The sequence below is a fragment of the Photinus pyralis genome, unplaced genomic scaffold (genome assembly GCF_008802855.1).
Source record: "Photinus pyralis isolate 1611_PpyrPB1 unplaced genomic scaffold, Ppyr1.3 Ppyr1.4_LG1, whole genome shotgun sequence".
Classification (NCBI taxonomy): domain Eukaryota; kingdom Metazoa; phylum Arthropoda; class Insecta; order Coleoptera; family Lampyridae; genus Photinus; species Photinus pyralis.
In genome coordinates, this window is record NW_022170249.1 from 35,845,661 (window position 1) to 35,859,379 (window position 13,719).

Consider the following 13,719-nt stretch of genomic DNA (forward strand, 5'->3'; position numbering starts at 1 on the left):
ACAGCGCACTAAGGAGAGGCGAATCCAGTGGGGAGGATTCAGAGTAAGGTGCACAGAATGCCCATATAAGTGCCAGGATTACTTTTTTGTTTGTTTGTCGTGTTTTTTATTTCTCTTTATTTTTTAACATTTCTGACTTAAAATAAAAATAACATCTATTTCTTATGAATTATACTTACCTTTGCTAAAAAAATTAGGAACCCTTGGTTGCAAGAACCAGTCATGTGCAAAATAAATCATTAATTATAGTAAATGTGTAAAAATTTAAAACATTATTTCCATCAGTAAAATAGCTGTCGACAGTTCCTACAAGCTTTCAAAAAGAATCAATCAGCAAGCATTATCAACAACGGTTAGAAGTGATTTTTTCTTGTTTACTCGAAACTCCAAGTGAGGGTCATGACTGGTTTTTGCACCGAGGTCCAGAATCTATTTTAGCACTAGGTACTGGTAACTATTATTGGGTGGTTAAGTTGGGGGAAGTCCTAGTCCAGTAGGCATAAAGGTGGCAAGCCAAATTTAAAGACCATTCTTTGATAAATTTAATATATTTCGGTTGACGTTGCAACCTTCATCAGAAAATTTATTATATTGGTCCGAAACTGGTGATCACATTAAATAGATTAAATTTATGAAACATCCCAGTAAACACGGAGACTTTTCAGTGATGTAATTGATACATCCCAACTGAGATGTGATAGCTTTCAGAGATGTGTCATGTAGTGTACATTTACGTTACATGTAATACAAAACGCCGGTTTCAGACACGCGCATTTGAGCCATCCCAGAGATGTACAGAGACGTTCCTGACACCTTAATGAAACGTGGTTTGTATCGTCTCCGAGACTTACCTGACACATCTATGCCACATTACTCGACACATGCATGGGACCTCTCTGATACTTTGCTGAGTCATACATGGCGCACCAAGTGACGCATGAATGAGACACCTTTGAATCATCTATTTTATGTCTCAGCCACTTCACGGAAATGCTATTGGTACATCACTAAGCCCGTGAATGAGACATCTCGGATACTTGGATGAGGTGTTAAAGACAGGCCATAGACGCATGAATGAGACATCTTTGAATAATTTTCCGTACCTACCTAATTTTTTTGATTCTATTACCATGATTACGTACTAGCTACGCCAGCTTTTAGAAACGTTTTTTTTCTAATGATGAAATATTAATAAAAGACGAATTCGAATAAAATAAGCTATCAGTGTTATATAACACAGTGTTTTAGAGTTTAATGGACTCCCCTAACATCTAAAATGGGCATCGTTCTTTAAGTACCTATACAATATACCTAGATATCTTAATAGATATAAAGTATATGTGTATAATGACATGTTTCTGGTATAAGTATAAATGAACTGACGAGATATCTACGATAAATACCTGAAGTAAGGGTTTACTAACTACCTCAATTAGAACGTCACGCAAAAAGTAAATAATTTATTACAAAGAACTATTTATGTATGAGCACACTTATTAAACAAGGAAATTCTTATTTTACGGGATATAATTAAAAAACTAAGATACCAATATGGTAAAATAAAAACAAAAAAGCAACATTTATTATTATTACATTTATTAGGCTGCTAATTTCTTTCCCTGGTTTCTCTTAATCTAGCTTGACGAAACCAATCATTTATAATGGTAATTATTTCGTGCTCTTGGATGCTGTTATACATACGTTGTTCAGCAGCTGTTAACATAGGCATCGGATAGTAATAAAAATATTAAACAAATATCTTACCTATTATCCTGTTCATAAATTTTAAATTTGATAATTTAAAATTCCCCCTAAGGCCATGCCAGGAGCAGCTTACTGCTAATTTATTGGTGAATACTTTCCGAAGCATGTTAACTAGGGCGTCTTTTGCATTTTTGCCGCCAATGGTTTGTAAGTATGAGGTCTAAAATAAAAGAATGAAAACCTTAGTGTTGAGTAAATTATACAACTCACAAATTTATGTGAAAACTCCCCTTCCTCAGCCACAATGTTTTCCAAGGTGCTTAATTCCTCTAGCGTATTTAATGGGAGCTTTGTCTGAACCTCCTCTGTGTTTATTGATATAATGTTTGGTTTTGATTGTTCAATTGTTCCAATCTGGATTCCAGAGATTTTATCTGCACGAATATTTTTTTCATGTTTGTATGAATATTGTCTGAAGCATAATATAAATTATTTTTATAACTTGTTTCTATTTGTAAATATTCACATACCAAAATCGTGTCTGTGATCGCAAGTATGTATTAGTTCCTGCAACGTGGAATTTCCAAAATCGAGCACTATGGAATTGTCTAGTGGACGTATCTGGTCTGCACCTTGAATAATCCTACCATTAGTTTCAAGAAGTGTAATCATTATCATAATGACAATACCTTCATTAGATTCAATGATGCTGCCTGTATTTGATGCCATCGGTACATTTTGTCCATGTTCTTGCGATGATGATAGCAAGTTTTCATTATTATTAACTGAAATAATTTAGTATAAATTTTTGGAGATTCTCAACTCTTAGTAACGGTTCTTTGTTAAATTGATACGTTAATGTGATAACGGGTTAAGTACAAAAATCTCTAAAGTAAGTTGACTTCTGCTTAGTACGTTTTAAAAAGTCGCACAAAGAGCTTACCGTTATTCGTAGAAGATTGGCGTGTGTTTTCTCGCTTAGAGAAACGTGGCGAAGATCTCCTTTTCTTAAGAGTTGGAGGTGGACTATCTAAAATGGACAATTTAACGTTAATGTAAGTAATCACAAAATTTTGACGAACCTTTAGTAGACTCTTCATCGTCAGTAGACGTTGATTTAGTTACACTGGTCTTTTTTCTTTTCCCCCTTCCAGTTTCGACCTCTTCACTTGATGTGTAATCTGTTCCAGCATGCTTTCGTGCAGCTTCCAGCGTATCTATAATGAGCGTAATAACTAAAACATGTAAGCAATATCTGACAAAATTTACCATAAAACTTCTCAACTCTAACTTTATAATTCCCCCATGTGTCAGAGGGTTCTATCCCCTTAACCATTAACGCTGTGGGATTCAGCGATTTTGGCCACTTGCAATATTTCATGTCCTCGTTTAACCATGAGGATGGAATTTCGGAGAAAGATTCGTTTTCTTCGAAATACACCACTGCGAATTTTTTTAAAGACATAATTTTCTTCCTATAGATAGTATAGAAATGGTGTGATTAAGTGTTAGTAAGTAGAGTATAGGTACATTTATACAGTGGTTAATAAAATGTACAACATAATTTTACAATTGGTAATTAATGCAAATATGGCATAACAACATATCCATCTAAATATTTAAGGCACATACATTTATTTTTTATATCAGAAAATGGTATTTCAAAAGTGTCTTCCATCACATCTGCTACATACAAAATGCCTAAACTTTCTGATTTACATGGAACAGAAAAAAAAGATTTATTAGTTTTGTATGTGTTCACGGTGAAACATAAGACATTAGTTTTCTGAGATATTTTCAAAATATTTACAACTCTCCCGTCATAAAGGATACAATAACTATTTGGTGCAGTCGTAGTTAGGGTGAACGACTCAAACTCTGCTTTGTAAATTACATTAAGCTTGGAATGTAAAATAGGATACTTTTGTAAAACATTTCTGTTGTGATTCTTTTCCTCTATAATTCTGTTGCATATTTGTTCAAGGGGTCTACCCGATATGTGGAGCTTTCTTTTTAAGTTATATAAGTAATTCTCAAATTTAAAACCACTGAAATTTTCTAACTGTCCCAATCTCTTTACATCTTGCGCTAAATGTATCAAATTATGTACATTATATGATAGATAATGTAATCCATACATATTTCCATATTTTCGTACAAAATATAGAAGCAAGTTATGTGCATAATCTATCAAGTCAGTATCAGAATTACCATCACACAATATTCTAATAGCTACACTTAAACACATAAAGTGTCTATAGGTTTTCACAGACAATATATTATTCATTACAATTGGCCCCGTATACAGCAGAAATTGTCGAAACTCTGTCGCCTTCCAACGATCAATTTCATTTAAACTCCTTGGCTGTCGTGCAAATTCTAGAGTAATATAGGCTCTCATCGATATTAGTTTACTGGAAGCTTCTTCCAATTTATTTGGCTTCAATCTGATATTTAATTTTCCTTTCACCCAAAACTGAAGCAGACGTTTCATAACACCCAGGCAAACTAAATGCATATAATCCAGTCCCACTTGTGATACCATTCCTATGGGTAATTTTTCCAATGCTGTCGTTTCTCTATGGTGTTCGGGGTGAATTCTGTTTTTAAATGATGCATCAGTTCTCTCACTTGAACTTGTCTCGGTAAACACAACCCTATTTTCAATGAATTCGCCTTGTTGAATACATTTGGGACAACCAAAATAGCCTGTATGGTTTTTTATACCACATACGTACGCCTTGGCTGGAGCATCACACACAATAGCGTGCAGTTTTACCACAATGGTTTTATGATCTAAAATTATACCCGACTGTAGAATGGTATTGGTTTCGTCTACAAATTTTTTTAAAAATTGGTTTACGTCATCTGGTTTCGTATTTCCTTCAAAAATTCCTATAGGGAATGGGGTTGTGTAGAATTCACTAGAAAGGATAGCACATAGTATAGGCCAAAATTGAATAGCTGAACTCTTTGACAGTGGTAGCCCATCTATGTTTATAAGTAGATTCACTTCAGTAGGGTATTGGTTTTTAGGGTAGTGTTTCACGATAGAGTCTTTCAATTGCTCATACACTCCAAAGTGTGCGTAACGACCTGAACTAAATGTTTCGATAAAATTGGCTGAGTTTCTGGGTGTACTCAATAATGTTCTGGAATCGTTTGGTAAATCACAGTGACCATTCCTTCTTAGCAAAGCCAGCAAATCATTCACTGCAGTTCTGGGTATTTGTGAATACTTGATAACCCATGTTCTCAGATCTTCTTGTAAACCACTAGAACTATCATATGTGTTAGTTTCAATATCTTTTACATAAACACTGAATGTTTCCGAGTTTACCGAATTAGCCTGGGAATGAGCAGCTGGCAAACTAGTGCCTGTACTATGTTCACCTAAAGCAGGAAGTTTTGATGTTTTTTGTCATGTAAATTATTGCTAACCTATTGATGATGCAGAACCCAACCAAGTAGCGGTATCGCAGCCCTGGTCTATAACGTAATTGTCCACCGGAATTGGAGATGTTTTCTCCATTATATGGTTTGGAGTTGGGACTGAAACAGTGGCACGCGAACAAATGGCTGTGTTAGGATTCATCTCTCTTTCCACTAGTCTCCATTTTTGTCTATCGGATAGATCACAAAATGGCTTCCTTTTCTTGCTCATGACGTACCTTTTTACTTAGACCTTCGAAAACACAAAAGAATATGGCAACCTCAGTATAAGATGCATTCCCAGCATAGATGCAAAATAAGTACCTCATGTGAAGTCAACTCAATTATGAATGTTATACCAATTAAGTTAAATTTTCACCAACAATATTGTGGTACACTTATAGTTTGTATAGAAACCAATTCCTTTTGATGAGTCCTTTCCTTAGAATACCATGACGGGTAAATCGTGTGTTAATTATTAAAAAAAATGCGCTAAAAACGGGCATCGTGCCCATATTGCTTTTTGCGGCATTTATCTCGGAATTTACTATGCAGCCTACGCTACAAAAAAACAGTGATCCATAGTTACGAGTCAATTAGATTATCAAAAATATTTTCTCTCTATCAAAAGACGTAGATTTTCATGTAGATTTCTAAAATGCGATAAAATATGGGGTGTTCTATTCAAAATAAAAAAATTGCTATCGACATCCGGTATAACCGGAAATGTAACGATCACGATAATATTTTCCTTCAATAAATTATGAAAAATTATATTGGTAGCAACTTTTCAGATTCATATTGTCAATGAGAGCTTGAATACTTTTAGGCAACGGTTTGCGTGAAACAGATACATACCCCTAGAGATCTTGAACAACACTTTGTTTTCAATTCCAAATTGCTTAAGTAATGTTTAACATTATAAATTAAACTAAATCCTTTTCTAGTTTATACATTGTGTGATTGTATAGAATCAAAATTGTATTGTAGAAACGGCAATTTTGTTTCCTTATACCAACCCTAGGCTAAACGGAATTTTGAAATTAAGAAATTTCTCCCTTTACCACAATAAGTTTTAAAAAAACCTAAATACGTATTTCGACCACTAAGTGGTCATCATCAGTAGGGTAAAAATTCACTGGATATTGATCGCGAGAAGTACGCTCATCAGGATAATAATTCCGTGACCCGTAAGGACAAATGCGAAAAAACAGTTCAGCGCCAAAATCTACAGTAAACTGTTTACAGTTACAGGGAGAAATTTCTTAATTTCAATATTTTTAACCCACACGTTCCATTGATTGTGTAAACGGAATTTGTCTGAAATTTCGCTAATTTATTGCCGGTGATTACATATTCACACAAATATTAAGATTTTATAGTAATTCGCCTGTCCATCTATCTAATGTGCATCAAAATCGAAAAACTTGCATTTATCTTTGCTTATATAATTTCAATCTTAATTAAATACACAAACAAAAATAGATAGATTAGGTACGTACTTACCTATAGTGATGCCTTCAAACCAACCGGATTCCGGAAATGTACCTAATCACGAACACAAATCAAAATTAACAATCACGAGGACGCGCACGAAATCAATGAATGAACGACCCTTAAAACGAAAACGAATATCCACCCTAGAACCGGTTAAGCACACTTTTCGATCCGCTAAACAGGTACCTTAAGTAAACAAGATTCAATTCAAAGAATTTACAAAGTTGTTGACTTTGTACTCGCACGGCGATTATAATATTTCGTGGCCTACTGAAAAAAAAAACGAATAAACCCCAAAAATTATATTTAATTCATACTATACCTATCTAAAAATCGTATTTATTAAAAATTAGTTCAGCTATGGTATTTTAACAGATATATCTAAGTTAGTAATATGAAATAAATTTGTCTGTTATGATTCGGTTCGAAATTCATATCTCATCAACGACCCGCTTCGGTAATAATTAAGTTCTTGATGTACAAAACCTACTGATTGTAGATTTTAGTGGTTTTTACGTAAGGCATTGGCATTATCCATTAAATTAATCCGCATTTAAATAAATGACATTTGGCATGTGACCCACTTTATGAATGTTTTGTGTACCCAACTGAAAATTCAAATTGTCCGCAATCATTATATGAATCACCCGTTATATTACTACTACACGTACGTGTGTCGCGTTGAGAAGTTACATATATTTTACAGCACCTCTTATTGAAACATCTACGTTAGATACATGATATATTTCTGACACGTCTTTGTTTAATCCCGGTGATTCGGCTTGTACCTCGTAGAGACATAGCATTTGAGCTTTAGTTGTGACATCTCAGAGACCGTATTGATACAGCTCTGGGAGCTAGATGACACGTTTTTCAGATACCTCTGTTTAGTCCCAGCGATATGGCATACAAGTCCCACTGAGATGTTTGTATTGAGCACTAGGCGAACTATCCCTGGGGCATTGAAAATGTGACATCTCAGACACATGCGATATTAAGGATTCAAAAACATCTAATATACGTCTCATCGACACATCTCATCAGAGCTTTAGTTGCAACATCTCGGAGATCTTATTGAAACATTTGTGTTTGCTGGGATAGCTCTATTATTACAAAGTTGACTAGGATTACATATTCCAAAATACAAAACAAGCCAAAAAGACAAAAATTACGACATTTAATCCATGTGGCCAACAGGTGTTAAGTTATTTCTGTAACTTAATTTTGTGATGAAGGTTCTATTCGCAACAGGGCCTTAAATGATTCGCAAATTGTCCTAAAAACGAAGTTGTTTCTTACTAAACCCAAAATAAATATACAACTTACGTAATATAATCTGTAGTACCGAATAAATTAATTGAATTCGCTGTAGAATAAAACTCAAACAATTAAAGTACGACTTTTCGCTTGCGTTATCTTAGACAGTCTCCGCAGAAAAGTCCATACCCGCTCCCACTATCGCTTAACTCTTAAAACTCTTCACCGCCAATTTCAATTTAAAATTTAAACGCTCAATCTTGAAACGTTACAAAGGATTAATGTTGAATATGAGCCGGATCAACCGAATACGAGCGGAGTGGCAAAAAATTTCCCTAATGAAAATCGTATGAGGTTCTTCGTATCTTGTTAACTTTTAGCACTAATTCACCACTGTTGCTATTTTTGGACGCGAAGTAAAACGCATAAAAAATTCTCTATAGGTTTAATAAAACATTCAGACTGCTCATAGTAGGTACTTAGAACGTTTAAATTCTGAATTAAGTGTACTGAAGGGATTTTCAAGAACGTCAAGCATGTCAGAAAATTTTCACTATCGTATAAGATTTGTAATTGTAGCGAGATTCTTTCTTCATTTGCTTTTCGCCTGGCAAGGGACCGTTTTTAGTACCATTGCGCCGCGTACCGTGCCCGTAGCGTAGTCGTCATAAGACTATGACTGGTGTAGAAGGTATCTAAATAAACGATGTGATATTCTGGATGTGGAACACTGTCTGATAAATCTAAAACCACCTTAGCTACAGCCTTAACCATTCGTTATATTGAATAACGTGTGATATGAAAGTTGTTTGATATTATGCATGTTTTGACGTACACAGATATTTTTTCGAATGACGTCGTTTCAAGTTGTCATGTTGAGCATATTTTTTTAATTGAACACCCTGTATTTTTTTTTTAGTTTTTTATGATCCTCTAAACGAGCTGCTTCAAAATGGTATAGGGTCTTAACATTCTGAAGTTCTCAGATTTCAAGATATTTTAGTTTTAATGTAATTAAATCAAAACATTGAGAAATGCGTATGTATTTCATCAAAGCAAACGGACAAATTAATTAACTCAAATGTTTTTAAAATGTTTATATATATATATATATATATATATATATATTTTAAAGAGCACAGCCCACCAAAAATAATCGTTGGGATAACTCGGCGTTGTCGCACATATACTTATATATTATATATAAAAGTATATGTGCGATAACGCTGAGTTATCCCAACGATTTTTTTTGGTGGGCTGTGCTATATACATATATATATTAATATATATATATATATATATATATATATATATATATATATATATATATATCGTCGGCTTAATCCGCAAACGTCTCAAGTCCATTTATGACAACTTTACAGGAGAGCAAAAAAACTTTTTAAAACTTACACATTGACAGATTCGGATCTTCACTTTCTATACTTTCAGTTAATTCACATTTGTGCAGCATCAGGAACCATTTTGTAGACAAAAAAATGTTTAATCAAAATTTAATTGGACATTTCTCATCAATATATTTTAAACAGCAAGTGACTTACAACATTTTCTTTGAATGTTTTATTTAAATCTTTAACAATTAAAGTATTTAAAATAAACAGCGTTTGTTACTAAAAGAAATGAAAAACTTTGGTTTGTAAAACAAAAGAACTAAAATGACAAATATTTACATTATGTATAGGTACCTACTTAAATTATTTGTATGCAAGGGCGTCATAAAAACCATGATAATCATTATCCAGACTCTTCTTTAAGATCTGTAGATGTTCATATTTTTCCTTTTTAATCGGTATTGGGCCTTTATATAGTTGTGGAAGGTTTTCTATGGCAACTGCCATTGACACAGACTTAGAAGATCCACGTTTGCCGTTATTTAAGTTTTCGTATTCTTGTCCATGTCTTAAAGTGTAAAACAACTGGCCATCTGGTAGGTAACGAAGCCCTCTTATATCGGTTATAGTTGGATCGCCAACTTTTCGTCCTGGGCGTAAAGACGTTAAAAACTGCAAGTCGTCAAACTTTAAAAAAACTGAAGTTTAAATATTTCACCTTATAAGGACGTGGCTTCTGCCTAGCTTTTAGACACACTTGAACATAATCTGCTGGTACATTTATTTTCCTGTTTCGTAGCTGTTATTCAATTGTTGAGTGCATAGAATCCACCTCCATCTGCGTGTGGCCGCGCTCTAAATACTTCTGTTCAATGGTAACATTATGAAGTATTGACAAGTTCAGTAAAGCGTTACTTAAAGTGACGTTTCTGTTTTGGGCAGCACATCCATCGCTGTACAAGATTATGTGCTGTCCAGATTGTAAAGTTCCTACAACGTGTTGCTCTAAAAACGTGCAGATGATACTGGCGTAATTATTTGAAGTCACTCCTCCTGCTGCTTCATGCCATAGATAACAATATCCCTCAGACGTTTTCATATCGTACACAGTGAAATTATGTACAATTAATTTCGTTTTAAAATATAGCGAGGATACATTGGATTTGGGACTGAGCAGTACTGACTGGAGATCGATACAAAAAATCTTGTTGTTTGAAGTTTTATCTTGCACTTTTTGTAATCTGGCTTCTTGCTTTTTTTCTTGATGAATGTTATAAACCTCTTCTGATATATTTCCAGTTCTGTATGAGATGCAAATATCACATTCATCTTTTTTTGGTGTAAACAGAGCCAGATTTGCTTCCTGGAACACGTGGTGAAATGATGCAATGGAAAGTGCCTGCGTTTTTTTGCTTACACACCATTCATCTTTATAAAATCTATATAATTCCATTTTGGTACGCCAATTTGGTTCAAGGTAAAGCTTTTGAGTGGAGGCTCGGCAGTAATGGGATTCGACTTTTGGCAGCTCCTTAAAAAACTCTGCAAGAAGAATTTTTTTATGTCTGTATTGATCATTCATGGTAACCGCGGATTGACACTTTACATCATCTGTACCAACTGTCGTCGTCTTATCAAGTTTTCTTTGCTTGATTCAGTTTGAAACCATCTTTTCTCCAACACCAGGAGTATTTAAAAACATTTTTTTTGCAAACTCTGATCTTTTCATCGTCCAGCTTTAAATAATATTCAAGTGACGTACTTCTTTTTGAAATATTATCGTCCTTGCGATTACGTTGTCTCTTTACAGCAATCCTTTTCACTAAAAAACTCATATACACCTTTCTCTCGAGCCAGCTCATTTTCGACCAAAATGTGGTAAATATTTGCATCCTATCACTATCAGTGATACTGCTACATTTAAGTTGCGTCGTGTTCTTGGATAATTTACAGTTGCATCTTTCCTTTAATTTTCTTTCTTCCCTTTTTACATTGTAAACCCACTTACCGTCCACCTTCTTTTTTCCCTTATATTTTTGTCCACTTTCGCGTTTTCTTTGTTGGGCTGTTTCATTCCAGGTATTTGAATCTACAAAATGTCTCTTCCTTCTTTTTGTACGATGATTGTTATTGTCTGAATCCGAATTTGATTTATCCAGGTCGTTGCTATCTATGCTACCATAGTCAAGATCATTTGTATAACCTCGCACGGAATGATCACTGGAAGCAGAAGAATTTTCCTTTTCCCAGTTCGTGTCCCCTTGTGGTAAATTAATTAAAGTTTCATCGCAGCCTGCTCTCTGAGTTTGATCAGTTAATAGAAAATTTGTTACTTCTGGGATATCTAACAACAGATCACCTTCAATCTCTTCATTGAATGCGACATTTTCTGGCAAAGAGGTATTATTGCACAAATCAGACTCGGTTGTAATATTGCTGTTAATGACAGGTATCACTATTATGTCATGGGATTTTTCTATTTCTTGCTGGTAGTAATTTGCAATGTTTTGCACTTCGCATCGTTTAACATGCTCATCAGTATTTTGACTTGGTGCAACATTTTCTTTGTCCGAAACTTGACCAGTAACATTGCACTCATGATCTTCTGTTAAGGGTTTGAGCATCCTCAAAATTTTCATACTTCTGCTGTTAAGCATTTTCTGGGAAAAAAACCTTTTAGTATAGATCTTACAAAAATTATGTTAAGTAATTTCACCTAAACAACATTAAATTTTTATATTCTCACAGGTACAGAAAACGACGTAAGTCCTTACAATGTGGACATACGTCAGTTTCACGATAGAACAGGAAAAATATCACTAAGTGGAAAACGACGTAAGTCCACTCACAAGTTTGTACCACACCCATGTAGATAAAACATTGTTTGGAGAAATAACACTACTTTAAAAACTCTTTATAATACTTACAGCTGCAATTTTGGTATCATCCATTGCCACACAGCACCTAATTTGAGTACTCAGCCGTCGTTAATTACACAGTGACACAAACGCCATTACTGTTCATGGACATACGACTATTGCCTACTAACTACAGCGACAAGGACTTACGTCTAAAGTTAATCGGTCGAAAAAGCAGGGTTATTTAATTTTTAGTTGCGTTATTTTTTTTGTATAAATGGATGCAATCCAGGACAAGCAGATGGCGCCAAAATGTAATTTTCAAGTAAAAGTGGACTTACAACATTTGCGGATTAAGCCGACGATATATTTAAAGAGCACAGCCCACCAAAAATAATCGTTGGGACAACCCTAGCGTTGTCGCACATATACTTGAAAATTGTGTTATAGTTGACATTTGCCTAGTTAAACAGGTAAATCGTCAAAATAGATTAGATTGATTGAAAGTTTAGAGATTCGTAAAAAAAGACGCTTCCCAATGAATAATGATGAGGGAGGTCCTTTAGGCCAAACAGAGCTCGTAAACTTTCACTTGTAATTAGTATAAATAGGGTCGTACTTGCATTTTATTGTTCAGTTGTTCGCTGATGATGACAGTCTTGCTATCGAAACGCGTTAGAAGTTCTAATATATTATTGTGGTATATTGGTGTTTTTGTTTTACTTTTGCAATGTTCCATTAATTTGATAAGATCCGGATTAGTGGATTCTTCAATTGGAACTTTTGTAAACAGGACGTAACGTAGGAATATCACTTGTATTTAATTCAATGTTTTTAACTTTATCCGAAAAGTGTAACTAGTTTGTAATATACGATCTTGCACTTTTACAAAACGGTTGAAGTTCCTTAGTTAAAATCTTGCAAGTTCATACGAACTGAAATTTATACTTTCTAGGTTTTGTGATCTCACTTAAAACATAATGAGATCGAACAAATACCATATGTCGATAATTACAGGTCCACTGCGTTGATTTCTATCAATGTCTCTTTTTATACGGATGTATTTTTCACGCAATAATTTAAAATGCTTTTGTGCTTCTTAACCTATTAATAACTCAATTATTTGTCTTCTGACAATTCTGAATTTAATTTAGACGTCAAAAATAGCAAACTTAGGTTGTGAACGTCATTTTATATCGCGCTCCGCGTCCTATTTAAATTATGAATGACAGATATCACTAGAATACATAGTAATATGTTTCCCTTTATCTATCCTTGCGGTTAAAGGGCGACTTAGGTCTACTCATTCAAACCTATTAAAATGTGAATTTAACATATGCTACTAGCTAAATAAAATTACCTGAAGATATGTATTTTAGCATTCAAATGGGAACATAGAGCCATTCTGTTACGCATAGAACAGTACCATACTCATGAATCTCACATGACATTGATGGCAGTTGTCATGAACTAATTGATTCAGTCTTAAAATGCAACTCTTATACGTAGTCTCTCACAAACCAAATCCCTCTTAGCTATATATGCTTGAGGCCTTTCTCTATAAGGAATTAATAAGTTATCATGTAAATTATGCCAAATCGCCAACTTCCAACATAGGGCAT

General features: G+C 34.3%; 2 protein-coding genes across 4 annotated transcripts; both read right to left on the reverse strand.

The window, feature by feature from the left end:
• Window positions 1–1,447: 1,447 nt before the first annotated feature.
• Window positions 1,448–7,992, reverse strand: LOC116169217. Of its 3 annotated transcripts, XM_031485263.1 has the most exons (9): window positions 5,146–7,869; window positions 2,974–5,097; window positions 2,787–2,921; window positions 2,648–2,734; window positions 2,394–2,489; window positions 2,235–2,336; window positions 1,975–2,176; window positions 1,765–1,924; window positions 1,448–1,713 (listed from the first exon to the last, which is right to left on the reverse strand). In XM_031485263.1, exons 2-7 carry the CDS (start codon window positions 3,167–3,169, stop codon window positions 2,076–2,078), a joined length of 717 nt encoding a protein of 238 aa, XP_031341123.1. In that variant the 5' UTR covers window positions 3,170–5,097; window positions 5,146–7,869; the 3' UTR covers window positions 1,448–1,713; window positions 1,765–1,924; window positions 1,975–2,075. The 3 variants fall into 3 exon arrangements, with proteins under 3 accessions (XP_031341123.1, XP_031341107.1, XP_031341115.1); XM_031485247.1 differs by lacking the exons at window positions 1,448–1,713; window positions 1,765–1,924; window positions 1,975–2,176; ... (1 more) ...; window positions 2,394–2,489; window positions 2,648–2,734 and adding an exon at window positions 7,960–7,992 and having other exon boundaries at window positions 2,837–2,921; window positions 5,146–7,909; XM_031485255.1 differs by lacking the exons at window positions 1,448–1,713; window positions 1,765–1,924; window positions 1,975–2,176; ... (1 more) ...; window positions 2,394–2,489; window positions 2,648–2,734 and having other exon boundaries at window positions 2,837–2,921; window positions 5,146–7,959.
• Window positions 7,993–9,514: 1,522 nt separating this feature from the next.
• LOC116169235 lies at window positions 9,515–12,546 on the reverse strand. The gene is made up of 2 exons (XM_031485272.1): window positions 9,958–12,546; window positions 9,515–9,911 (listed from the first exon to the last, which is right to left on the reverse strand). The coding sequence occupies exon 1, from the start codon at window positions 11,894–11,896 to the stop codon at window positions 10,874–10,876; it is 1,023 nt and encodes a 340-aa protein (XP_031341132.1). The 5' UTR covers window positions 11,897–12,546; the 3' UTR covers window positions 9,515–9,911; window positions 9,958–10,873.
• Window positions 12,547–13,719: the final 1,173 nt, after the last annotated feature.